This window comes from Bacidia gigantensis (genome assembly GCF_019456465.1).
Source record: "Bacidia gigantensis strain McMullin 20006 chromosome Unknown contig_295, whole genome shotgun sequence".
Taxonomy (NCBI): domain Eukaryota; kingdom Fungi; phylum Ascomycota; class Lecanoromycetes; order Lecanorales; family Ramalinaceae; genus Bacidia; species Bacidia gigantensis.
The window spans coordinates 608,026-633,142 of NW_025408608.1; the positions used below are offsets into that span (position 1 = coordinate 608,026).

General features: G+C 49.2%; 10 protein-coding genes across 10 annotated transcripts; 5 read left to right on the forward strand and 5 right to left on the reverse strand.

Moving 5' to 3' along the window:
- Positions 1-148: 148 nt before the first annotated feature.
- KY384_008242 (uncharacterized protein) lies at positions 149-1,328 on the forward strand (the record flags this gene model as incomplete). Its single annotated transcript, XM_044816731.1, has 2 exons — positions 149-1,246; positions 1,308-1,328. The coding sequence occupies 2 exons, from the start codon at positions 149-151 to the stop codon at positions 1,326-1,328; spliced, it is 1,119 nt and encodes a 372-aa protein (XP_044666096.1).
- A 1,266-nt stretch (positions 1,329-2,594) lies between these two features.
- On the reverse strand, positions 2,595-4,490 carry KY384_008243 (uncharacterized protein; the record flags this gene model as incomplete). The annotated part of the gene is made up of 3 exons (XM_044816732.1): positions 2,595-3,984; positions 4,132-4,260; positions 4,312-4,490. 3 exons carry the CDS (start codon positions 4,488-4,490, stop codon positions 2,595-2,597), a joined length of 1,698 nt encoding a protein of 565 aa, XP_044666097.1.
- A 1,689-nt stretch (positions 4,491-6,179) lies between these two features.
- Positions 6,180-7,853, reverse strand: KY384_008244 (uncharacterized protein; the record flags this gene model as incomplete). The annotated part of the gene is made up of 1 exon (XM_044816733.1): positions 6,180-7,853. One exon carries the CDS (start codon positions 7,851-7,853, stop codon positions 6,180-6,182), a length of 1,674 nt encoding a protein of 557 aa, XP_044666098.1.
- Positions 7,854-8,322: 469 nt separating this feature from the next.
- Positions 8,323-11,608, forward strand: KY384_008245 (uncharacterized protein; the record flags this gene model as incomplete). The annotated part of the gene is made up of 3 exons (XM_044816734.1): positions 8,323-8,334; positions 8,402-9,980; positions 10,029-11,608. The coding sequence occupies 3 exons, from the start codon at positions 8,323-8,325 to the stop codon at positions 11,606-11,608; spliced, it is 3,171 nt and encodes a 1,056-aa protein (XP_044666099.1).
- Positions 11,609-12,097: 489 nt separating this feature from the next.
- On the forward strand, positions 12,098-13,548 carry KY384_008246 (uncharacterized protein; the record flags this gene model as incomplete). The annotated part of the gene is made up of 3 exons (XM_044816735.1): positions 12,098-13,029; positions 13,270-13,285; positions 13,453-13,548. 3 exons carry the CDS (start codon positions 12,098-12,100, stop codon positions 13,546-13,548), a joined length of 1,044 nt encoding a protein of 347 aa, XP_044666100.1.
- Positions 13,549-14,891: 1,343 nt separating this feature from the next.
- Positions 14,892-15,539, forward strand: RPL22 (60S ribosomal protein L22; the record flags this gene model as incomplete). Its single annotated transcript, XM_044816736.1, has 4 exons — positions 14,892-14,906; positions 14,989-15,060; positions 15,150-15,346; positions 15,413-15,539. 4 exons carry the CDS (start codon positions 14,892-14,894, stop codon positions 15,537-15,539), a joined length of 411 nt encoding a protein of 136 aa, XP_044666101.1.
- An 86-nt stretch (positions 15,540-15,625) lies between these two features.
- Positions 15,626-16,921, reverse strand: KY384_008248 (uncharacterized protein; the record flags this gene model as incomplete). The annotated part of the gene is made up of 1 exon (XM_044816737.1): positions 15,626-16,921. One exon carries the CDS (start codon positions 16,919-16,921, stop codon positions 15,626-15,628), a length of 1,296 nt encoding a protein of 431 aa, XP_044666102.1.
- Positions 16,922-17,674: 753 nt separating this feature from the next.
- On the forward strand, positions 17,675-18,285 carry KY384_008249 (uncharacterized protein; the record flags this gene model as incomplete). The annotated part of the gene is made up of 2 exons (XM_044816738.1): positions 17,675-18,048; positions 18,240-18,285. The coding sequence occupies 2 exons, from the start codon at positions 17,675-17,677 to the stop codon at positions 18,283-18,285; spliced, it is 420 nt and encodes a 139-aa protein (XP_044666103.1).
- A 237-nt stretch (positions 18,286-18,522) lies between these two features.
- KY384_008250 (uncharacterized protein) lies at positions 18,523-19,614 on the reverse strand (the record flags this gene model as incomplete). The annotated part of the gene is made up of 1 exon (XM_044816739.1): positions 18,523-19,614. The coding sequence occupies one exon, from the start codon at positions 19,612-19,614 to the stop codon at positions 18,523-18,525; it is 1,092 nt and encodes a 363-aa protein (XP_044666104.1).
- A 3,442-nt stretch (positions 19,615-23,056) lies between these two features.
- On the reverse strand, positions 23,057-24,693 carry KY384_008251 (uncharacterized protein; the record flags this gene model as incomplete). The annotated part of the gene is made up of 6 exons (XM_044816740.1): positions 23,057-23,431; positions 23,483-24,262; positions 24,319-24,372; positions 24,429-24,541; positions 24,594-24,634; positions 24,686-24,693. The coding sequence occupies 6 exons, from the start codon at positions 24,691-24,693 to the stop codon at positions 23,057-23,059; spliced, it is 1,371 nt and encodes a 456-aa protein (XP_044666105.1).
- Between the last annotated feature and the right edge of the window lie 424 nt (positions 24,694-25,117).

Below are 25,117 nucleotides of genomic sequence, written 5' to 3' on the forward strand. Positions count from 1 at the left end.
TACGTTGCATTGATCGATTTGAAAAGAACACCAACATGAAGTCTACTACACTGAGGTAGCGAGGCTGTCCCAAGCAGCTACCCAGACTAGGAACACCCTCTGACCACAGGCGCAACTCTCTATTTAGCATCCCTTTTCTCCTCTCGTCATGGCCATGCCTAGAGCAGTGCGACGGACGAACCCTATCACAGTCATCCTAGCAGCTGTACTCGCCATCGGATTCCTATTCTTCATCCTATCGCCCGCGGGTGATTCAGTATCAGTATCAACAGCGAGACGGAAAATTGCATCGGCGGCTGCTCATCCTCTATCCCCACCTACTGCCCCATTCGTGAAGGAGGAAGCAGGAAGCCAAAGAAAACCGCCTCCAGTCGTACATTACCACCTAAATAATGTCACGACGACGACAGATCCAATAACGAACGAAGAGACTGTTCTTGTTCTCACCCCTCTTACTCGCTTTTATCAAGGCTATTGGGATAATCTAGCGGCACTCACATATCCACACTCTCTGATTGCTCTTGGCTTCATAATACCACAGACGAAAGAAGGTCACGCCGCTACGCAGCTGCTTCAAAACGCAATCGCAGAAACTCAGAATGGGCCGGAAGAGAAACGTTTTGCCAGCATCAGCATTCTGCGGCAGGACTTCGATCCACCAATACAATCGCAAGATGAAGCAGAAAGGCACAAGAAAGAGAATCAAAAGGCGCGAAGAGGAGCTATGGCTCGGGCGCGGAACTCGCTACTCTTCACCACTATTGGTCCGTCCACATCATGGGTTTTGTGGATCGACTCGGACATTATTGAGACCCCTAAGACTCTTATACAGGACTTGACCTCTCATGACAAACCTGTTCTAGTGGCCAATTGCTTTCAGCGTTACATTAATGACAAGGGCAAAAAAGACATTCGTCCCTACGACTACAACTCGTGGCAGGACAGCCAAGTAGCCGCTGATATGGCTGCCTCAATGGGTCCGGATGATATCATAATGGAGGGCTACGATATGGCGACGTATAGGACTCTGATGGCTATGAATGCAGACACGAATGAAAGCAGGGATCAAAAGGCTATCATTCCGCTAGATGGTGTCGGAGGAACAACGCTCATGGTGAAGGCCGAGGTGCACAGAGATGGTGCGATGTTCCCACCATTTCCATTTTATCATTTGGTGGAAACCGAAGGATTTGCAAAAATGGCGAGACGGTTAGGTTGGGGTTGCTGGGGATTACCAAATTATTTCGTAAGTCCGACCATTCGCTGTCTGGACCAACTTTCTACCTTTACTCATACTATTCTGCCAGGTCTTCCACTATAACGAATGAAAATCCACGTCTTAACCGCGCATTCTGTTCGAGGTGGAAGCACTCGGTAAAAACTTACATTTTGCTGGATTGCTATTACAACATCTGTCATAAAATAGGGCGCGGCGTTCATTGCAAAGGCGAAGGAGAGCTATTTTACGAAACATGCAGCTCTAACAAGTTGGACATTGGGGGTATCACAGACTATAGATCTTTACGGACATAACTCATTTCCGCTTCCAAACGAAGAATTCAAATGACATAAACTTGGACGCTTGTACAGCCGTATTCTGAGGAGTGTTGTTCCCCGAGTACTCTAAGCCGCGAACTCCACGCTAAAGACCTCTGCGAATCCTGCCGCTGTGCTTTCCACGATGAATGTCACCCCGTATTGGACCCAGCATCACCACCAGCTCCAAACACCACCTTTGCTCTTTTCCCCCTCCACCACTTCATTTTCAATGTGCTTCTCCATCTCCAACCCAGCCCCCTCCCACCTTCTCTCCTCACACCAAAACCTACAGACACCCTCCCAAGCCACTTTATCCTCCCTCACTAGCCCGGCCGCATCCACATTCAAGGGACTGTCCGGATCCGGCCACCTCAACATATCTCTCACCGCCTCCAACACTTTCACAAGCGTGTATGTTGCCGCCCACCCATCCTTCTTCAGCAGATCCAAACAGATCTCCCCGGTCTTGAAAGAGATGTTCGGATGGCAGCAGGGTGTGATGAATCTGGCCTGGGGAGGAGAGAGAGGGTAATTGGTTGGGATGTGGAGGGAGAGAAGCCAGCGACCCTGAGAGTAGGGTGTGGAAGGGGGACCGAGCAGAATGGCGCCCCATTGCAGGAGATCGGAGTCGGCGAGGGGGGAGAGAGTGGCTATGGCGGGTGAAAGGGGAGATGGGGATGTGCGGAGGGTTTGGAGCTCGCCGGTGAGACGCTTGAGGCATTGAGGGGTTGGGTTGGAGGGTAGAGGGGTTGACATTGCTGCGCGAAAAGTGGGTGAGAGTGAAAGCTTGTAGTAGAGCTCTTGGAGCTTAAGGTCGTGGATGCCAAGGCCGGGGCTTGCGAGGCGCTAGTGGCTTCGTTTGTGATGCTGGAGGGAGGACCAGCCTCCGTTCTTTTGCGGTTTTAATGATATCGTGCAAGTCTTAAGTATGAGATCAATTGCACTCCTACACCATCGCATCCGTCCTCGAACGCCATGGCTGCAATCGAAGACGAACGATCAAAGCATCTAGACAAACAGACTGACACTTGCTACCATCATTTCATCGACATACATCAACACCAGGCTGCTTGGCTCAAGCTCAATAAGTTTTGGACACAGTCCAGGTCTTCTTCTTCCCTCGGCAGGCTTGACCCCCCCATGAAAACAGCAACATCGTCATCTACTTCCGGAGTCCTGTTCTCTCTGTTACTTACTTTAGTCGCTGATGAGTGCCTTCTAGAATTTCCACCGCCAAATAGCGAGCTACCGCTTGAGCTTTGACTCGGTTCACGCAAACTCTCTAGCAAGGTGCGAGCAGTCTCTTGGTCTGTCACCGGTCTCCGCCGTGGCGGGGGTGGTCGCTGCTGAGTGCCAGGAACCCAATTCTCTTTGTCTGAATCTCCGTCCAGGTCCTCGAGAATGTAAGGCTGAGAATAGGACTTGCTATGCTTGGGCGCTGGCTTATCGTTCCTTTGTTTTTGAATATTGCTGCTCGTTGTTTGCAACTTCGCAACAGAAGATATTGAGCGCTCCAACTTCGGCTTGCTCATTTTTTCATTTTCAGTTTTGTGCCTCTTTGCTGCTTCATTTTTTTGTATTGTTGCGTTACGTTTATTTGCATTTGATTTCAAAGTCAACCTCTTGCTGCTGTTTGACCTCATCAAGCCAATCACTGCTGTGGCTGATCCGCTCTCTTCCCTCTCAGCTTGTTTAGACAAAGCATCTTGAGCCTGGTCGTCACAATAGAACTCCCATGTACGAGCATCTCGTGACCTTCCATGGGTTTGGCGTCTCGACTTCAAGCCAGGTAGAACATCTGATACACTCAGGCTACCCACAGGATCGACAGCACTAAAGCTGCGGAGCAGACCTGGTCCTCGTGAGCGTCTGAGTTGAGCCGTCAGTGACGCATTTGCCCGCGGAGGGGACGGCGTTTCCCCTGTCCTTGGCATCAAGAGAGCTTTGCCGTCTTCGTCCGTTGAAAGTTTCATTAATGAAGACGTCCTTCGCAGACCTTGCGCTTTTTGAACTGCCGATTGGCTCTTCGGGCATTCTTGACTACTATTCAGGCTTGAACGTGGTTCCCTGTTTAGTGGAAGGCTATGATCATCATGTATGATGAAAGAGGCACTGCGACGATTTGCATACGAGCCAGGTCGGCGCTTGCTCGGAGACTGTGACTTCAGGATGTCGGCTGAATCCCTTGGCCGCATGGTACCTGAACTGTCCAATTTGAAAGTCTGGGTAATACCCTCTGATTCTTTGGTATTTTGAGCGCTTGGGAAAGCATCGATCTCATTCCCCTGGGACAACAACTGCTCATCATCATTCATGGCGGCGATTACACCTATTTCGGTATTGTTCTGATCGAGTTGCGTCATACTACTTTGGCTCGATGGGTCTTGTTGACTACTCAAGACATGGAGGACACTTGAGCAAGACTCCGAGAACGTATCTTCTTGACTAGGGAATGAACTTGCATCAATCTCTTGACATGAGGAAGGTCTCGACTTGCGGCGCGTCGATTGCCGTCGATTTTGGAACCATATCTATGAAGCTAATCGTAAGATGCCGTCTTGCGCGAAGCGTATCATGCGACACAAGTGGTACTTTGAAGAGCCACGTACCTGAACTTCTTTCTCGCCAAGAGCGACGTGTTGGACAATCTGTTGTCTAGCTAATTTGTCTGGCTTTGGATTGAGCTTAAATTCAGCCTCCAATATCGCATGGTCTACTGGGCTGAGAGAAGTTTGTCAACAATTGCTTGTAATGTTTACACCGCTTTCTTACCTTGTTCGTTTACGCTTCTGCCTCGCAAGACGATGGTCATCCACGCTAGGAGGAGTACTATTGCTCAAAGAATCTTGCGAGTGAACAAGAAATGCGAAATTGGCCTCAGAAGGCACATCGCTTTCGATTGATATGTCTTGGGATCCTCCCAATGAAGGATCATTGCTGGTAGCAGCCATAGCCAATATGTTTAGAAAAATTCATGCATTGTGCAATGAGTCATACAGCCACTGTACAATGCTCCGATGACAGTGTGCTTGAGGTAGATACGGTAGTAGAGATAGAAGAACGCGTCAGGTATATAAGTCGCGTTCTCGTCCAAACCAGTCGGCGCCAAGCCACTAAAAGTTGCCGCCCTCTTCATTTTCGGCGACTTGACGAGTTTTGAACAATGGTCCTCAGCGCCGTCTTGCACCGTGTCGAGTTCATGATTAGACATGGTTTGTGCAAGATGCATTGTTAAAATCTCGGCACTTCAAGCATTCGCACGGCATTCCGTTCGCCGTCGATTGCAGCAAGTTTTGCGGGATACACAATGTCAAGCACTCACGAGGAGCGCACATTTACTGAGCCCAGGGGACAAAACTTTCATTCTGTCTATGTGAATGACATTCAGCAAGTCAAGACTGATGTGCGGCTGCTCCGACTGCGTAAACGGGATTCTAACGAGAATATCAAGGCAAGACCTGGCAACTGGAAGCTGTCTCCCTGATACTGGAGCTGAAGCTCATAGGGCAGTTTTCCCCTGGTCAATGGCTTGACGTGTTCGTGCCAAAAGTAACACAGGCTGGTGGCTTCACTATGACCTCAACGCCACAGGATGAATCTGGACAAGATGGATATCTTGAACTCGCAATTCAGAAGGCACCCCATAACCCTTCAGCAGCGTGGTTGTGGCAGGATGCAAGCAAGATAAAAGGTCAGAAATTGCTCGTTAGAGTCGGCGGAAACTTTGTCTGGCCGCCAGCGAAAATACATGCCAGTGCCATTTCCAAAGTGATCTTTGTGGCTGGCGGAGTTGGGATAAAGTACACCTACATTTTTCATTGCCGCGGTTATATTCTATCCAATCCTGATCTCATGCTGACTGTCGTGAAAGCCCGCTGATTTCCATTCTCACGCATCTTTGCCAAACAAATACTTTGCCTGCTGATGTTGAGTTGCATTATTCAAACCGCACCTTGGTGGAATCCGTTTCTTCGATCTTATTCTATTCTCGATTGTGCAGACTTTTAGGAGGGTTTGACAAAGTGAATTTTCGATTCACTTTTTATTGTACAGCCGAGGATCAGGATGACCAAGGCATTGAATCCTGGAAGGCACTCGACGCCCAGAGTTCGACGGACAAATCAACAAACTTCGACTCCATCGATATCTGTATCGAAAGAAATGACATTGAGAAAGTCGGCCGTCGTATGAATGAAGGCGATCTACGCCGTGCGTTAGGACCAGCTTCTCATTCCGCTGGAGTGGTAGCGTACGTATGTGGACCGCCCGCAATGGCCGACTGGGCTGTGACCTCATTGGTAGACCTTGGACTGGCAGCTAACAGCGTGTTCAATGAGAAGTGGTGGTGACTGCTTTCCGTCTTGCCACTGAAAGTTTCGTCTGTGTCGCTGCAATTGCTTCTAAATGGCGTTACCAGCAAATTCTCCAGATTTTCAGCCGGATCTCGGCCAATGCTAATGAATTGTCGAAAAGTGCACGTCTGTTCAGAATGTTTGGGATACTTCCGTCGAGCACTGAGTGATGATCTCAAAACCTTTGGTCGTACTAAATACGCGTCCTCTTACCGAAAAACATATCTTGCAGTGTCTGGTCTATACTTCGTGATTGCCATGGCGAACCTGACTGTCCGCACAAGACTGTCATGATTGCTTCGTATCCAATTTCTCTTCCCAGAGGCACCTTTCGCATCGGCAAAAACCTCCCAAGGCCCCAATAGCCCATTCTCGTCTCTCCTTCACATCCAAGTCAATATCACAATAGTGATTCAAGACTTCATTGCCCTTCTTGATACCACCTTCTCTTCTACCCTCGCCCCAATGCACACGCTCTTCCGGCTTTCTTGCCGTGAAACCTATCGCTCCTCTCTCCTCGCTTTCTAGCTCCACTCCCTCCAGACCCCATTCCCAGCGCACATTAGGCGCACAGCTATGGTTTGCCAAGGACCACAATGGATGCACGCCTGCTACGTCCGGGCGCAAGGTATGAATGTTCATCTTTGCCGAAGCGACACCGCGAAACTTGGCAAAGAGAGTATTCAGAACCCAAAGGTCGTAGCGCTCCAAAGTTGCGGATGCAAACGGATTAATGCCCATGTTCGTCATGATATGTATGGGATTGGCAATGTTGTTTTGAAAGTCGAACGGTAGCTTACGCTCTACGGAGGTGGAAGCTGACTCAAAGTCGCCCCAGAGGAACTTGACATGTAGCAGGTCTAGAGGATGCTTTTGTTGGGTCTCGGCCATTGCTATAGCACGAATCACAAGGAGAAGATAAAGCGAGTCAGTCGATGCCGCAGGGGATGGATCTTTAGCCACGTTATCAAAGTCCTCAATGCCACAAACAGCGGGATGGTAGAGTTCTTGGGCGCGGTCGTGACAGTTTTCGGAGCAGAAGTATATATCATCACATGAAGAACATGCGGGGAGGGGGTTGGCTAGTGAGATCGGTGGTAAAGGTGCTGAGCACGCATCACAAAGCGAACCAAGTAGACGATTATTGCTAGTCAGGATACTGGGTTCCAGAAATAGTCTTTCGGCCGGTGCAACATCTTGAGCAGCAAATATTCCTAATTGTTTGATACTTGACGTGCTCTGGACTATATGCCCATCACCATCGCCCGTACCCTTTTTGAGGCTGTTGAGCACTGGGAGGTCGATAGTACGAATCTCACATTTGGGAGCAATCTTCTGCAATTCCGCATTTAGGAATGACAGAGATTCTTGAGAGAACCTGTCAGGCTCGTACTTATTCCATGGATAGATTTCTCGACGAACAAATGCGCTTGGTTTGAAGCCAGGCACAGCAACAAGATGCCCCGTCTTTTGAGCAGAGTGGGAAATTGCAACTGTGGAACGAGAGTAGCCAGCGTCGATCATACTCTGATGCAGCGTCTGCAAAGTCTCATGGTTTGGGAAAGCCCTTAGTCCACGCTCCACAAACTCGAACGCGCCATACGGGTCACCACATTTCTCCAGAGCATTAGAGAGCAATACGTATGCCTCTACCGCTATCTTTCCGGCGGAGATCTGAACTCTGTCAAACTGTGAAGCTTTCAGTTCCTCCGACGAGAGAGCAAAAGCAGGATCTTCCGATTTAGTAACAGCCAGAGAGCTTCGAACATTTTCTTGATATTCCCCGCCATCTACCTCATCCACTAGTAGCAAGGCTTTGTAGGCATCTCCTGCAGCCAGGTCGTGATAAGACAGCCTGTTATGCAAGAGAGCTCTGTGAAGATATTCTATGGGATTATATGGACGATCATGAAGTCTGCTCGTAGACAACGATCTCTTTTGTAGTAAAATATTCTTGCACATACTTTTTCCAAGAAAGTAAGATGAGGAAAACGTAAGTTTATCTACGGGTTGAAGAGCATCCCACAGCAGCAGACGAACTTACTTGTTGAAATGATATTGAGAGACTCTGAGAAGGGGAAAATCAAAGTTGTACAGATATAATTAGTAAATGTGTATATCGAAAGTTTATTTCCACGTCACGTGCACACATTCTCTTTCACTACATCTGACTACAAAGCCGACCACTAACGTTTGCACGAAACTAACTGCTTTGTGCCTGTAGACACATCCTAACACATCTAAGGTCACAAAGTATAGCGTCGGAGATGGCTGCATAGCCTGGGCACCTAGAAGTCTTCAAGATGCCTCCGTGACCAGTCCCACGGTCAGCCACAATCCCAATGAATTCTAACCTCATATCTTGGATTATACTCAAGTCAGAAAGACAGGACGACAGTGACTGCGTTAGGCTTGCAAAGGTCAACACAGTATGGAAGATCAGGTATGCAAGTCAACATCCTTGAGCCATATCCGCCAAAGATCTCACTTTGGCTAACATACTTTCCTAGATCGAGAGAGCCATAGAAGTAGCATGGAATCCAAAATCAGACCAATCCCTCAAGGCTCAGGCCTTCGATTACCTCAACCAGCTTCGATCTCAAAGAGAAGGCTGGTCTACCTGTTTCTCCCTGGCTATCCGAAAGCCAGCACCTTCGGAAGTGGTTCGGCATGTGTCCCTCGATATTCTCAACAACGCTATCAGGACAAGACAGTTGGGCCATGAAGATCTGACAGCTGTCTCAAGCAATCTGTTGGGCTACATAACAAATGTCTACGGTGGTAGCATCTCGGCCAGTGCTCCCCGGGATCCCGTAGCTATCCAGAACAAGATCACACAAACCATAACATATCTGTTTGCAGCTATGTATGAGGTGCAGTGGACAACTTTCTTCCAAGACACAATGAAGCTTACCTCGACCACCGGCTCTACAGCTAAAGATAATGGTCCGGGCACCATCATGTATCTAAGACTACTCATCAGCATACATGATGAGATTGCTGATGCGATGGTACCTAAGTCGCAAGAGGAGCAGAAGTCTGATATGCTGCTCAAAGATCTGATAAGGGAGCGTGACATACAGTTGATCTCAACCTCATGGCACGACATATTGAGGCAATGGACAGGCAAAGAAGACGCAATCATAGAACTCTGCCTAACGTGCATTGGTAGATGGGTTTCATGGACGGACATCTCCTTGGCCGTCAATGCGCCGTTACTCGCTTTACTATTTGATCTTTTGAGCCCCGATCACCTGGGAGAACAGGATGCTAAAGTGCAAGGGAACAGAGAGACTGCGATCAACACGTTCGTAGATATTCTAGGGAAGAAGATGACCCCTAATGACAAACTCGAGCTGATTGATGCTCTCAACGTCAATGAGGCAATATCACAGCTTGTAAACGGTCGTTTGCTATCTGGACAGCGGCACACTCCTGACTATGATACCGATCTAGCTGAAGATGTTGCGAAACTCGTCAACAACACTGTGGTTGATATTGTTAAGGCTATTGATAATTCTAAAAACGATACCGCCTTGCTCGTCCGAGGTAACACTCAGCTCAAGACATTTCTCCCTCACATCTTACGTTTTTTGTCCGATGAGTATGATGAAATCTGTGCTACTGTTATCCCCTGTCTGAATGATCTTTTGGCTTTGTTGCGTAAAAGAGTCAGGATCAATGATGATTTCTCACGACAAAATGCATCCATGCTGCCAATGATCCTGGATGCCGTCGTAGCAAAAGTCAAATACGATGAGACGGCGGACTGGGGTAGCGAAGATACGCAGACAGACGAGGCTGAATTTCAAGACTTGCGGAAGAAGTTGCATGTCCTCCAACAGGCCGTCGCCGTAGTGGACGAACAGATGTACAACGAGAGAATCACGAGCGTTGTCTTCTCGACATTCGATCAGTTCAAGAATCAAAATGGTCAGCTTGACTGGAGAGAACTTGAACTTGCGTTACACCAAATGTATCTTTTCGGCGATTTAGCCACAAAAAATGGTGGCCTTTACAGCAAGACAAAGCCGGTTTCGTCTGCGGCAGAACAGCTCGTTGGGATGCTGTTCAAATTAATGGAAAGCAGTAAGCTCTTGTACTTATCAAATGACGCACCTTGCTGACTTATCACAGGCATTGCCTCTTCGTCACACCCTGCCGTACATCTACAGTTCATGGAACTCGCCGTCCGATATTACATGTTTTTCCAGGCAAACCCTACTTATATCAGTCAAGTACTTGAATATTTCGTATCCTTTGTGCACCATAATCATCCGAAGGTGAAGCTGAGGTCTTGGTACCTCCTTCAACGATTTGTCAAGCATGTGAGGCCCAATCTGGGAAACATTGCAGAGACTGTTATACGAGCCTTAGCCGACCTCCTGCCCATCAAAGCCGAGATACCAGACGAAAATTCTGATCATGACAATGATGAGACCTCGAGTAACGATGGTCAAAGCGCCCATGCAAGATTCACCAGCCAGCTTTATCTATACGAAACTGTAGGAACTGTTTCATCAGTAAAAGTACTACCGGTGGAGAATCAGGCACTTCTTCTCAACTCTGTCATTAATCCATTGTTTTCGGATTTAGAGGCGCATCTACAAAGCGCAACGTCTGGCAACAAACAATCGCAGCTTCAGGTGCATCATCTGATCATGGCACTGGGCACTTTAGCAAGAGGATATTCTGATTGGACACCAGCGTATGCAGCGGACAATGCCGTGCCACCAGCGGCAGCTGTATCTGAGGAGTTCGGTAGAGTATATGATGCTATTCTTGTGGCTTTGGAGCAGCTCCGATCATCATTTGAGATTCGCGAAGCAGCCAGATTCGCGTTCTCAAGGCTTATTGGGGTCCTAGGCAATAGGATACTAACTCAGCTACCCAGGTGGATTGATGGGCTCCTAACTGTGGACTCAACCAAAGACGAGATGGCGCTGTTCATCAGATTGCTTGAACAAGTAGTCTTTGGTTTCAAAACAGAGATCTATGGTATCTTAAACTCACTACTCACTCCTCTATTGCAAAGAGTATTTAGCGGGATCGCGGAGGCCGCGACAGGTACAGATGATGAGATACAGCTCGCTGAGCTCAAACGCGAATACCTTTCATTTTTGACAACGGTCTTGAACAACGATCTTGAGGCTGTGCTGGTCAGTGAAGGTAAAGTGAATCGAATGAGCTCCCAATGCTCTTACGCTAATATTGGGAAAGTCAACCAACCCACGTTTAGTCTAGTCATATCTACCATTGAGCACCTTGCGCGCGACGTCAGTGACTATCCGACTGCTAAATTAGCTCTGAACGTTCTGACTCGAATGGTCTCTACATGGGGCGGACCTGATATTGTTCCTCAATTGCCGACCACAAAACCTGGTACTCTGCCAAACGGAGAAGGTAAGTCGAGACTAGAAGGCTTCGACCAGTTCATGATGACTCGATTTTCTCCGTTATGCTGGGCAATACCAAGCAATTCATACTTTGACTCGAAGGACGCTCAGGGTAGACAAGTCCTCACGGAAGCTGCGGCGCTGCAAAAGGCAATATACAGCAAATGTGGACAAGATTATTCTACCTACCTAAGGAACATAGAACTAAGTGGCATGGGCATGAATAATCAAAGCATAGAAGAATACCTCAACGCCCTCAACAGCATGGATCTGAGGGGTTTCCAGCAATACTTCAAGGTATCTCAGCCAGGCTTGCGTTGAGGTGAAATCGGCTGACACAAAGCAGAACCTTGTACAAGGTATAACACGATAATACCAATTCAACGTCTCAGTCTGCTTTAGCGAGCGATGCATATACGGTGCGGGCAAAATCCAGGGAGTTTCATGAATGCATATACGGACATGAGCGTTTACTATGATACCAGTCTCCTTTTCATACACTTGCATAGGAGCGTCGGCGAACAGCAGTCTTCTAAACCAGTCAGTCGATATTGTGCTATAGGGAATGAAGCATTGATAGAAAGATGAAGAAAGGACCTGCGACTTGGACCTCACATCTGTACATATTAGACTAGGGTGACTTGTAATCCAAGGGGTAATTCAAAAGCACGCACGTGACATGGCGTGGAATTCGCGCATCCCATACATTAGCTCCTTCCAAATCCGCCCCAAAACCCTTCAGCAACAACCACTCTGCTCCAAGCAGCTCGGACTCCATTCCTACTTGTAGAGCTCATCACAACAAGCACTATGTCGATACCTGGCGGTCCTCAAGAAGACGAAGAAGATGACTATCTCACAATGACCGTCCCGGAACCCCAGCCTGCCTCCAAGTTTGAAAACTCCGCCCAGCGCACGCTCCGCCACAAACGCGAAGCCGCCGCCCGCGCGAACCCCAAATCCAAAGCCGACCTCGCCGCTGAAGCAGAAACTGCGCGCCAGAAAGCCCTCTCGACCGCCCTCCCCACCACCTCGTCCAAGGGCGCGCAGATGATGGCGAAGCTAGGCTACAGGCCTGGATCTACGCTCGGCAAGGAGGGTAATGTGAATGCGAGGGCGGAGCCGATTGGGCTGGAGATGAAAGAGGGGAGGGAGGGTGTGGGGCTGGTTGGGGAGCAGAAGAGGAAGTTCCGGGAAGAGGTTGCACAGAGGGAGGGGGAGGAGAAGAGGAGGAAGGAGGAAGAGGGAGGGTATAGAGAGCGTATGACACGGGAACGGGAGGAGAAGAGGACGGAGGGGATGTGGTGGGGTGGGATGAAGGTGCTTGAGGGGTTGGTGGAGGAGGAGGAGGCGGGGGGAGTGATTGGCAAGGCCCAGAGGGGAGGGGTGACGGTGCCGTTGCTTTATAGACCGCTTGTCATGGATAGGAGGGGTAAGGAGAGGGATGCGAAGAGGAGACATGCTATGATTCAGAGTCTGTCCAGGAATCAGATGTATGATGATCCGGAAGAGGACGAGCATGATAGGCAGGCTTTGGGGAAGGATGTTGAGGATTTGGAGGAGGATGAGGAGGCTGACGAGGAGTTGGATGAGTATGTGAAGTTGACGGGTGCGGAAAGGTTGGAGAAGGTGGTGAAGGAGTTGAGGGGGAAGTGGTTCTATTGTTTCTGGTGCAAACACCATTATTCTAGCGGTGAGGAGATGGAGGATGAGTGTCCTGGCGAGACAGAAGACGAACATGGGTAAGGCATGTCCTTTGCACTCGAAACGATGCTTTGTATGATGGATAAGAGTCTACGGCTGCAACTTCTGATCAACCTTTCACATTATCAACTGGAGAGACTTGTACAATATATATCATGTCGAATGTAGACTAATGGATGGAAAATGTCATAATCTGGTACCACGGAGCCATGCCATGTTCGTACAGAGGGCGTTTGAATTAACCATCATTGAATCATAAATCAGGGTGTAATTTCTAGATTACTTTCGAGACATGTAAGTTGTCCATGGCCATGAACATAGCACTCTACTTCCTATCTAGCTCACGAGGATACTACCTGAGCTTGTCACATCTCATATTGATGGCCATAAGTAAACGCAAGACGAAAGTACCTTGCAGGACACCACCATTGATAGCATCCCTAAAGTCATTTAAATGATAGAACCTGTCAGGGCATTCTGCCAAAGAGCTTCCCATCACCCTTGACGGTCACTTTCAGGAAAGATTCCCTGCTCACATGTCAGAAGATGATTCGTAGATGAAAAGCCTTGGGCTTACCTTGACAAAGGTATCTAGGTCCGACTGCCAAGTCGCAGAGGCAGCGTTCGTCTCACAAATCCCTACGTAATTAGATCATCATCATCATCATCATCTAGAATTCGATCATGCGGCAGCCGTCCCACGTGGGACGAGATTGCGCAGCGACAGGTCATAGACTACGTCCTCAATCTTCTTCACCTGATTTCTGATCAACGATTGCAGATTCAAATCAGCAGATCTGGCCTACATTGTATTTGATGCTGTCAGTTCGCCTTCTCAATGAATCGTTCTTCAGGTTCAGAAGCTGAAAACCAGAGTGGAGGTCCTAGCAAACCTTAGGCTGTTGTCTGCTCAGAAAACAATTCAGGATTTAGTCACCTTGACGAACTTGCTGATCTGAAGCGGTCGCTGATAGTCACCAAGCGTAACGGCATTCACGGCCATTCGCGACAGCTCTTCCGTCATATTAACGAGAGCATGTAGATATTCCTCGATGGTGATATGGAAAGCGTCCTCAGTCTTGAGGTTCACGGGTACTTTGCAACTTAGCTTACAACTTGAGAGTTTTCGAGACCTTCGCACCCTTGAAGAACGTGCCACAATTCTCTAGTGTGATGAGACGTCCATCATTCAGCCAATTACACATAACAAGAGAAAATAGCTAGAGGGAAAGATTCAGCCAATGCAATTTCAATATCGACGTGGCAGACGGACGGCGGTCTGGATCTCTTTGGACCACATCCCATTGTGCTTCCAGTATGGGTGACCAGAGACACTTTCTTTCAACTTGGTGATAAGTAAGGACTCATCACTGAGGGACACTTGAATCTCCTCAAGTATTGGAGCAGCTAGAGGACATCAATGAAAGAAAGCAGTCAACAACACGGATTAAACAAACAATCAGATTGTGCAGTAGAGTGGACTTTGGACAGAACAGAGAGAGTCTTCCTTTCTGAATAGTTTTAGCAACAAGACCGGAATTGCTTCGCGCAAGGTCATTTACGTTGTTTGTCTAGATCTTGGACTGTGTCACGAATCTTTTGACGAAGTTCGGAGTCTTCATCGATCTTTGTCTGCAACTGTAGGAACAGATTTGGGTCTACGAAGCCTTGCGTAGTCATGATGGTTGGACATTCATATACAAGTATGAGTGTAGATGATGAAAGAAACATGACATCAAATCAAATCACATAGAGATATATACGCTAAACCATAAAAGGAATTGCCAAGATTTACATCATAAGCGAGCGGTTTCCACCTACCGATTTTCTCTTCACAGTTTCAACCTTCGAGGCGCAGGATACTCACTTCTTTGCGTTCTCACCCTCTGCATCAGTCATAATGGCAGGTGCCACAGTACGTCTTCATCCGTCGCTTTGCTGCCAGCCCCCAGCAAACTGGGCGGCCTCGAGCGCAGTAGGCTAAGATCGCACATCAGAAAACTCAAAAAGCCAGCACATTGCGGAGTGCCCCAGGGAAGGGTCAAAAGCCTGGCAAACAAACGAAGAAGGTCCGTCTTTCAGACTCTACTCTCTGCCCCCACTTCGAAACTCCGTGCCAATGGAACTCTCGATGCTGATGCCAGATGCAATTCGATAGTTCGTCATCAACGCCTCCCAACCCGCCTCAGACAAAATCTTCGATGTCTCCGCTTTTGAGAAATTCTTGCACGACAAGATCAAGGTCGACAACCGGACGGGCAATTTGGGTGACACGATTGTGATCAGCCAGCAAGGCGACGGAAAGATCGAGGTCATTGCACACACCGAGTTCTCGGGGCGGTATTTGAAGTATCTGTGAGTATAACGAACATCTGGATGTGAAGGGGCCAAGAATTAGCTGACGCAAGGATTGTCTTACAGAACGAAGAAATTCCTCAAAAAGCAGCAGTTGCGAGATTGGTTGCGCGTAGTCTCTACAAGCAAGGGCGTGTATGAGCTCAGATTCTTCAATGTGGTGAACGATGAGGGAGATGATGATGAAGATTAAGCGGGTGGGTCAGTGAGAAAAGAACAGAAGCGGCAAGGATTGATCGAAATCATTCGAGTTGACGTCTTTCATAAATGATCGCCTTATCAATCAAATGGCACTCTCCGCAACTCCTCTCTCCGGCCCTCCTTCTTCGCCTCCTGGCTAGCAGCAACAGTGCTTGGTATCTTGATCCCACAGCACTCACCCCAGCCACCGTCTCTATGTCCGTGCCTTGTGCCATGCTCATCCAGAACGACCTCTCCGCCTTCCATCTCCTCACTCTCCGGTGGCACGCTTCCAATCTTCTCGCCACCCATTTCTGCTACCGCAGGCACTAAGCTTCCGAATAAAAAGTGCTGCATGACCGGTAATTTCCCCAAAACTTCTTTCGCGAACATCCTCTTCATACCCTGCTCCACTTTCCCCCAATTCTTCGCGCCTGAGATATCATCTAACATTGGCTGTGTCCATTTCAACCCCTTCACTGTCTTTGATGCCATGGTAAAGCGGACCATGTCCAGGTACAGATACTCATCACCCTCCTCTTCGAGTATGACTTCATTGTGAATAGCCATCGGGCGAATGTAAGGATGATGTAGCAATTGCGATGCCCCAAAGAGGAAGGGAAGGAAGTGGTAGTCGTCAAGACCCCAAACGCCATGTGAGCCTGCTGGCTCGAGGTAATATGTGCTCTGTAGCTTGCGCAGCAGTCTTACGTAGCGAGGGAAAACAAGGAGTGTAACGCTTGAAAAGCTGGATGGTGGCAGGAGGGAAAGCCGGTTCAAGCAGAGCAGCCAAATGATGAAGTTGAGCTCATGGCCGGAGCCGTAGTCGATACGGAGACTGTTGCCGAAAGAGTGATGGAAGTACGTGGAGACTTCCGTGATGCACGATTCGGATGTGAGGCCAAGGTTTTGGTGATAAGCCGTTGTTGAGGAAGAGACAGCATCGATGAAGGAGCGGAAGGCTGAATTTCCGAAGCGTGAGGTACCCTGTGCGACAGGAGGATTTTGATGTACAAGATCTTCAACTTCATCTAAGATGTCAAGCAATTGACGGATCACAGGATCACAGTTCGAGGATGTGACAGACGAGATCTTTTTGTCCTGGGCGGATTCGGAGAGGGAGAAGACGAAGGAGAGGATCAACGAGTATGTAGACGATGCTAGAAACAAATCATGATCGTGATAACTCAGAATCCTCCGCGTAGGCTCGTTGAATTTGAGCTCTGAAGTATTTGGTGGTGAGGGCAGAGGTGGTGCTTCTGGCACAGGTAGAGGATTCTCTATTTTTGTAGGCTTCTTCCTTGGAGTCAAACGAGGGAGCTTGTGAAGCGCCCCTGTATCTAGGGGACCTTTGAAGTTGGTCTGAAGATTTGCCGGGTGGACTGCTGAAGCCATGATGTTCATGTATTGTTACGAAAAGATTCTCCAACAAAGGCCGTTGCGGGGAGGCTGCGGAGCAATGCTGAGCCTCACCCGGGGACGGCGCTTTTTGATGATTAGTGGACGACCAGCAGCGTCATTCAACATAACTTTTCCAACAAACACACGCATCTCCCAAGGTCGTGGTTGATACTCCAATGACGATCACTCTTTCACCCTTGGAGCGCACCGATGGCTCGGCCTCTTACTCAAGTAATGGCTACACCGTTCTCTGCGGCGTCAACGGCCCAATCGAAGTCCAGCGACGAGACGAACTCCCAGAAGAAGCGGCCATTGAAGTCAACATACGACCCGCATCTGGCGTAGGGGGTCCACCGCCCTTCCTTCCCTTTCCAACCTCGACTGCACGGCCAGCTGACTGACTCATCCCGGGCCAACAGGTATCAGGGAAAGACACCTTGAAACTATCCTCCTCTCTACGCTGAGACGGGTGTTACTTCTGTCCGCGCATCCTAGGAGCTTGATACAGGTTACATTGCAAGTTGTCGCGAGTCAGGAAGATGAGAGGCGGATTGGTGGGCTACCGCAGGCTGCCTCTGTAAGTTGGCGCTTTCTCATCCACCCTTCTCACACCCCATTCCCTACACCACTCCCATTATCGACGTCTTGCACTGACTCGTTGCTTTGTAGAATATCGAAGTCCTCCCCTCCCTCATCCAGGCGAGCATCCTCGCGCTCCTCTCAACCTCTCTTCCCCTCCTAATGACTATGTGTGCCGTCCTTGTTGCCATCACTACTGATTCCTCCACCACTACACCTGCAGTCGAGCTACTCCCAAACCCTACGCTGAAAAATATAAGCGAAGCAAGCTCAGTCCATGTCCTTGCGTTCTCATCAAAAGGAGATCTGTTGCTTGTGGAAAGCGAAGGCGAATTTGTGGTGGATGAATGGGAGAGAGTCTATGAGGTAGCAAGGGAGGCTTGTCTAGGGGACAGAAGGCTAGGGAAAGAAGATGGTGGCGATGAGCGAAGTCGCGATGTGGAGATGGAGGAGGATGGGGACAAAGAAGGTTTACTTTGGAAGATGCAGAGGGTTGTAGGAGAGAAAGTGGAGTCGGAGCAGAGATGGAAGAAAGACCTAGGGTGATACGTGCAGCATACTGGTGTGAGACTTGTGGCAGAGTAACCAGCAGTTGATACGTCTGTTTCATGCTACTACTTGAGCTCCTGCCTCCGTGATCCAAGTTTGGGTTGCATTTGCGGCACAGTACGGAGCTGCCAACGACCTTGCGTGTGACGAGAGAGAAGCTCAGCAGGACAGAGAGGCTTCAGAGACAACCATGGCGCAAGAAAGACGGGCCATTGCAAATCCTTAGTTGAAGATGGTGAAATGCGTGCCTGTGGACTATACTACATATCATACAAGTACAAGGATGTGACTGGTGTCAACGCATTACCAATAGGTCTATACTGGACCGATCATCCATCTGCGTATCTTTAACAATGTCCCAAATGCGAATTGAACCTCCCAAAAGCGCCGTCGCTGTAAAATACCGGACGGATATCGTAAACGCCATGCTCCAAAATGATCGTACACTGCGTATGTTCATCTGCGTATTAAAGACCTTGCGACCAAGGCCGACTTGCCCTCATAGGGGGCGTTCTCTGTGGCGTCCTCTGCACGGTTGTCGGCGTGACTGGGGAGCTGGACATCGACTTATCAAGACTTTGCAGACCAGGACTAACGAGAATCTTGTATTTGGCCGACTGCGTAACATCTTCATTTGGACCAGAAATCTCCTCGTGGCCTACTCGCCGCGGTATGGGCCGTGGGCGATTCAGAACGCTGGTGGCTCGCCGTGGAGGCGACCGCATCTCAGCTACAGGCGAAAGGACTGATCTGGATTGAGTCGGTAAATCCTCGTCTATGTCTTCGAACGTCGTCGATTCTGAGGCATTGGAAAAGCGCGTGTACTGACTGCTGCCAGCGCTCTTCTTCCTTGTGGGATATCTACGGCTGTGTGAGCGTAATATCGAGTTGACTTGATCTCGTGCTAATTGCGGTGGCGGTGGGTAGTCCTCTGGTAAGCTTCGTAGCTGCGATCCTTCGGGTACGGGAGCTGCTCGGTATGGCTGGTACATAGACGGAGGTCTGCGAACGCTGGTAGGCTGATCAGTCCAAGGTATGCCTCTGTAGCCTCCAGATGGGGTTCTCTGAAGATCGTCATAAAAAGGATCGGACATGCTGCGATGACCGTTGTAGCCTTGCATATTTGCTTGGCTAGTGTCTACCGAGCTTGGGAAGCGCGGTCCGGCCATCGGTGGAGATTTTTCTGGTGCGTAGCTAGGTATGTGCGGATTCAAAGATTGACTGGCCCTCCTAGCACTCTTCGGTGGAGGGGCTGGAAAGAGGCTGTAAGTCGTAGGCTTGTCAGGCAATAGTTGCGAATGAGTTCGGTGGCTTGGTGTCATGGGAGATGGACCTTCGTTCGCTGATCGAGGTGCTTGAGAATCAAGAGCAAGGCCGTGTCCTTGTGGACTTTGCGGACTCGGTTGACTTGGCCTCCTGTGTCTCTCCCATTGTTGCCAGCCTCTCTTAGGCACTTGGGCAGGTGTTACAATCTTTAGTTGCTGCCTCGGTGGGCTTTGAACGCCTCGTCTGTCGTTGTCTGTAGGAGGTGCAAAGTCTTGTGCGGCGAATGTTCTCATATCAGGTGTACTATCTTGACTGTGTATTTTATCGCCAATCAGTGAGGCTTCACTGTTGTGCCTTCGGTGGCCTCTCTTTCTTTTTCTGGAGCATATCAGGAAGAAGCAGAGGCCGAACGCAAGTGCTGCAACAGCTACAGAGGCCACCGACACCCCTGCAATCTGTGACTTGGATAAGGTTGGCTGGGTTGATGGCGATGTAGAGGAGCTTGCTGAGGCGGTGGGAGGAGCTACTGCCGGAGTTGGAGAGGATTCGGGGGTTATAAGAGGAGCTATTGCAGAGGTCGAGGATCTGGAGCTTGTGGAGGATGTTGCAGAGCTGGACGAGGAAGAAGATGAGGAAGAAGTTTTCGTGATTATGCTGGACGTTGATCTAGATGCAGAAATTGAAGTTGAAGTATTGGAACTTGTAGGAAAATATGAAGACGCTGTTGAAGTAGGGTTATATGTTGCGGAAAGTGTAGAATGCGTATTTGGTAGATGTCCTGGGACGTCACTGCAGACCTCGTATGCTTCGTCGCCGCCTTGGTTGCTGCACATGGAGACAAGGCATATCAGTGCACTCTCTCCAATGGTATAGCCAGAGCGACTCGGGGTGAGGCAGAGGCAGTTGAAGTTCTGAGGGCTGCAGATCTCGACTGGATAATTGTCCGCTATGAAATTTTGTAGACAAGGGCGGCCGCATGATGGAACGACTCTGGAGAGGTATGGGGTGAGGTATCCTGACGCGGTGGGACCAGCCTGAACGAAGTGGAATGGAATTGACAATAGGAGAGGCCAAAGTATTAGGGCCATCTGTAGATTGTGCAAGGACTGTAGGCATGGTCAGCTAGCTTTCATCGAGGTCCGCGAGTAAATTCGAGAGGTGATGGTTGGCAGTGGATGATAAAGGAGGCGAGAGTCCTAGGCAGTAGGCACTCATCTATGTATAACGACCTCGTTTCTTTTACCCCTTGTGGCTTGCGGTACGGCTGTGCATGTACATGATGCAGAAAGACTTATATAAGACTTACCGAATTCTGCAAGATCAAAATTCTCCGAGAAAGACATGAAGACCAGCTCCCTGCAATGCTGAAAGGAAATTCTATGAAGAATGCATTGAAGGTGTTCGAACGCAAAGGAAATGATTAACAGAGACAGACAGACACAATGGACGACGAAGAAAAGAGATGAAACACTGAAACACGGCAACATTGGCCTCGATGGGCCCTCTATGTATGTTGTCGCCCATAGAGAGGGTGGAGCAAGAGGCAGAGACGCTGTAGTCAGGATCAGTTACGTCGAGCCTCATGAGCTAAGCAGGGTCAGCCCGAGAGAGCCATTGATAGCTCGCTGCGTAAGCGCTTTGCTTGATTGAGAGAATCTCCTGTCCAACAGGTGCCTCAATTCTGCTTAGGTGTGCGCGCGCGAGGGAGAGCAACTTGGTGGTGTATGCGGCGTCTCCAGTGCCTTCTCGCTAGCGTTCATTGGCAGATCCATAAATAACATCACATCCCCTAACGCTAACCATATCGAGGTGGCCAAGCCTCTCTCTGAAGGGGGACTCTGTTGAACACAAGACCTGCTATTAAAAGGTCACCGAGAACTATACAGAGCTGCATGTAGCTTTCACAGTGAAGATTAGGCTAACATCGTTCTCGCTGCCAGGGCGAAGTATAAGCCACGAGCTGGTCGCGATCTCGTTGTTCCATTAAGATCAGGCCATGACTAATGACTCGGACAGAGGTGGAGAGAGGCTCAGCGTGGTGGCATATGCTGATTTTCAGTTGCGACTTTAGCGGACAGTCTTTCGCGAAACCCGTCGTAATACGGGATGGCCTGTGCATATGGATGATGTGCATACATATGGAGAAGGGAGAGTCTGCCATGTGGGGACGCGGGTAAGCTTAATGCCAATTGCCAGACATGTCATTGGTGGACGCTTCTGGATGTCTCTGAAGGCGAGAATCGATCAAGCCGAATAGGTACGGTGCTCTGTGCATACGAACACTACTGTTCAGCGACTCTTCAAGAGTTGCGATGTAGGAAAAGGTTAGATTACGGACAATCGCCGAATATAGGGCTGCTAGCCTTTGGGCGCTTTGGATGCCTGTGCCCTCTTCGGCGCGATGCTTTGTGAGTTTGCTCAACTAAGGGGATATTCGCACGCGCGATCTGCATATGTACAGACTATGATGCAATGAAGGCTTTCCAGCACAACCGCTGATGTAATAAATCTGTGATGGTCTGGTGTGAAGGGTCTAGTTCACAGGTATGTAGGGCGGCTACCCAAAGTAAACGCCCAGAAAGAAATTGTGTTCTGCAAAGTCGTCACAAGTAGATTCCATGCTTCAAATCAATCCATTCTGTCCAAGTGTGACCTGAGCACCACCACGAGCGCATAACCAAAGTCTTTCCATGCGCCTCAAGCTCTCCGCAGAACCGCAGTCACGTCATTAACCGTGCAAGAAAAATGCTGAATGGGGGTATTTGGTGCGCGCAAATTGCCATGCCAATATTGCCTCTGTAGTGGGACACGCTGTGACACTCAGTATTTCAAAATGATGTACCTATGTCATTGTTAGCAAATCGCGCAACACTCTCTAGGATACACAGCGCTTGGCGCTATAGATTATAGACGTACAAAGCGTGGATGATTCCGGGTATGTAGCCAAGAATGGTGAGAAGGATGTTTATCAGGAAATCCGAATTGCATCCTGGACAAACCGTCAGCGGCGCGGCTTACATGACAGGAAACGGGCTGCGCCCACCTCTTTCTAGAAAGACACCCAGTGGTGGGAGTAAGATGGCAAGAATGATCTTGAGGATATCACTGGAGGTTATCACACAGTCAGTACAACTTCCTGAAAATACATGGCGATTCGGGATGGAACGCGTCTTCTCATGTCGCGGAACCCCTCGGAATAATGAGAGCCCTGGCGTACCTAGCTGTAAATGCCATGGTTGTTTGATTGAAAAGTAAGTCCAAGAAATTGTTAAATGTGAAGCTTTATGTTGAGTTGAAGTCGAGGATGTTGGAGGACGTGGGGAGTTAAGTATGCTTGGACGTTGCGCCTGTGAGGTGGGAAATGAAGGTCATTTGAGCTTCCTGACTTACCGGGAAGCATCTGGCCAGGGTTTCATGACATCACAAGGCTTGCAAGGCAACGCGCCATGATTCGTGGGTGACTTGTGGCGCAGACTTACACAGCCACAGCAAGCCACAGCACGTGCGAAATCAGCTACGGCAGCAGTTTTTCATTTCTCTTTTGCCATTTGCCTCACCACCCCCCCTCGCCAGCTCGCACGCATCTTCGGTCAGGTGCATATGCTACAACATTTGGGCAGGGCCCTTGGCCAAGAATAAGTCTGGGCTTGGTCGTACCCTTTTTCCCACTCTTTCTGGGGGCGAAAAGATCTTCATTTCACATCCGAACGTAGCGGTCGTGCAAACATGATTAACCTACCCTGCCTCTGCTTTCTCTTTCCCTGCATCTGGGTCCAAATAGGCATCCGTCTCAGCCTCTTCATACTCGCCGATCAGATCACTGACTACCGCCCGAGCCTCATCGAACTCGCCGAACCCGTCTGCAAATGGGGCGGTCTTTTTATAGCCATCAAGGTAGGCGTTGCGCTTTCGCATCTTATCGTACTGTACGACTATTCGCTTGAAGAGTGTGGCAATCGATGTGTTGTTTGCAAGCATAAGTCCAGACACCCGGTGTGTGTTGTGCAGGTAGGGCGATTTCTTCGTCAATGCCACTTGAATTGAAGCAGGTCCCCATGGTATGAATGTTGCTAATTGACGCTCACGTATGCGGAGCAAAGATTTGTGTACCTGGGCGAGGATTAGCAAAGGTATCCGAAAGATGTCTCTTCAATCTGTTACCTCCGTTGGATCAGCTTCACCCTGAATGATATTAAGGATGCTGATATAGCAGCTTGTCTTGCTTGGCGTCGTGGACACCATCCGGTTCTTCGGCTGTAGCAGTCTTCTCATGACGTCTAGGACCGTTGTCTTTCGTACCGTTTTTGCTTGGTCGACATTATCTCCGGTAAACGGGGTATAAGATGTCATGAGGAAGTGGCAGCGGGGCGTGGGAATGAGAGCGGCAACAATACCAACAAGATCGTTATGCATGTAGCCGGGATACCTCAAAGTCGTGGTGCTGGCGGACATGACCGTCGAAACAAGCTGGTTGGTCTGTTGAAAGGATGGTTCTTGAACGTGCAATCGGTCTGCCGCGATCCTCGATAATGCGCCGTTGTCTAACACAACTACGGAGTCCGCATTCTCCGTCAATCGACGCATTGCTAGAATACTGTTATATGGATTGACTACCACATCTCCACCTCCTGACGTGTCCGGGAATACTGAGTACGTCTGAATGAGCTTTTTGGGAAATCGATCGTTCATGCGCTCGAGGATATAGCTCCCAAGACCAGAGCCGGTCCCACCAGCAATTGAATGTAAAAGCATGAAGCCTTCAAGTGAGTCGCTGCCGTCGGCTTCGCGATCAATCATGTCGAAGATCTCTTCTTGCACGCTGTCTCCATTTGAATATCCAGTGCCCCAATTATTTGCAGCGCCGCTGCCTTGGGATCCAACGAAGAAGTTCTCTGGGTTGTAGATGTTTTTATATGGTCCATTCTGGATACCTTGTATGACCTGTGTACAGACTATGAGCATGAGAAGGGGAAGTAAGATTTAACATGAAGCCATACCCTTGGCTCCAAGTCTATCAATATGGCTCGAGGGATATAACGCGTGTCGTCGCTCTGCGATTCTTATTAGCTTCTGTATACAACGTCGAAATTTGGGCCAGAAGCTTCACCTGGTAAAAGAAGACATCTTTCCTGTCTCCTCCTTCAGTCGCAAAGTCCTCAAGATTTCCGTCCTGACTGATACCGTGCTCCACACACAATTGTTGCCAAAATTGGCTCCCAACTATCGAAACGTCAGCCCCACCCTTTCCGTGTCAAAAGGCGTGGAGACCTACTGCTGTTGCCGCACTGGCCAGCCTGGATGGTAATGATCTCCCTCAAATTTCATCAGCAGATTCAAGAAACCGGAGAAGCACGCAGAGTATACCTAGGCATCTCAATCTGGAGAGCAAGGGATCTGTTTAATTGTAACGGAGGGTGGAGACGCGACCGCGCAAAGTCAATTTTTGACGCAGCCCCGCCTATACGCGAAGCATGTCAAGACAACCAGATATCACGCTCTTCTCCTATTATTGATCATATATATCGCATTTTACCATGACATTTCACAAAATCGCTCTCATCGGGTATACAGGTGCCCTAGGCGCCCACATCCTCGAGGCTCTCCTGATCCATTTCCCCGCCTCATCCATAACTCTCCTAACTCGCCAACCAAGACCCTCACACTCTTCTCTCCCTTCCTCAATTAACTTCACGACCGTCCCGTCCTACACCGACCGCGACACCGTCCTTCCCGCTCTACGCGGTCATGACGTCCTCATCTCCACCCTCACCACCACAGCGTTGAATCAAGAACCCG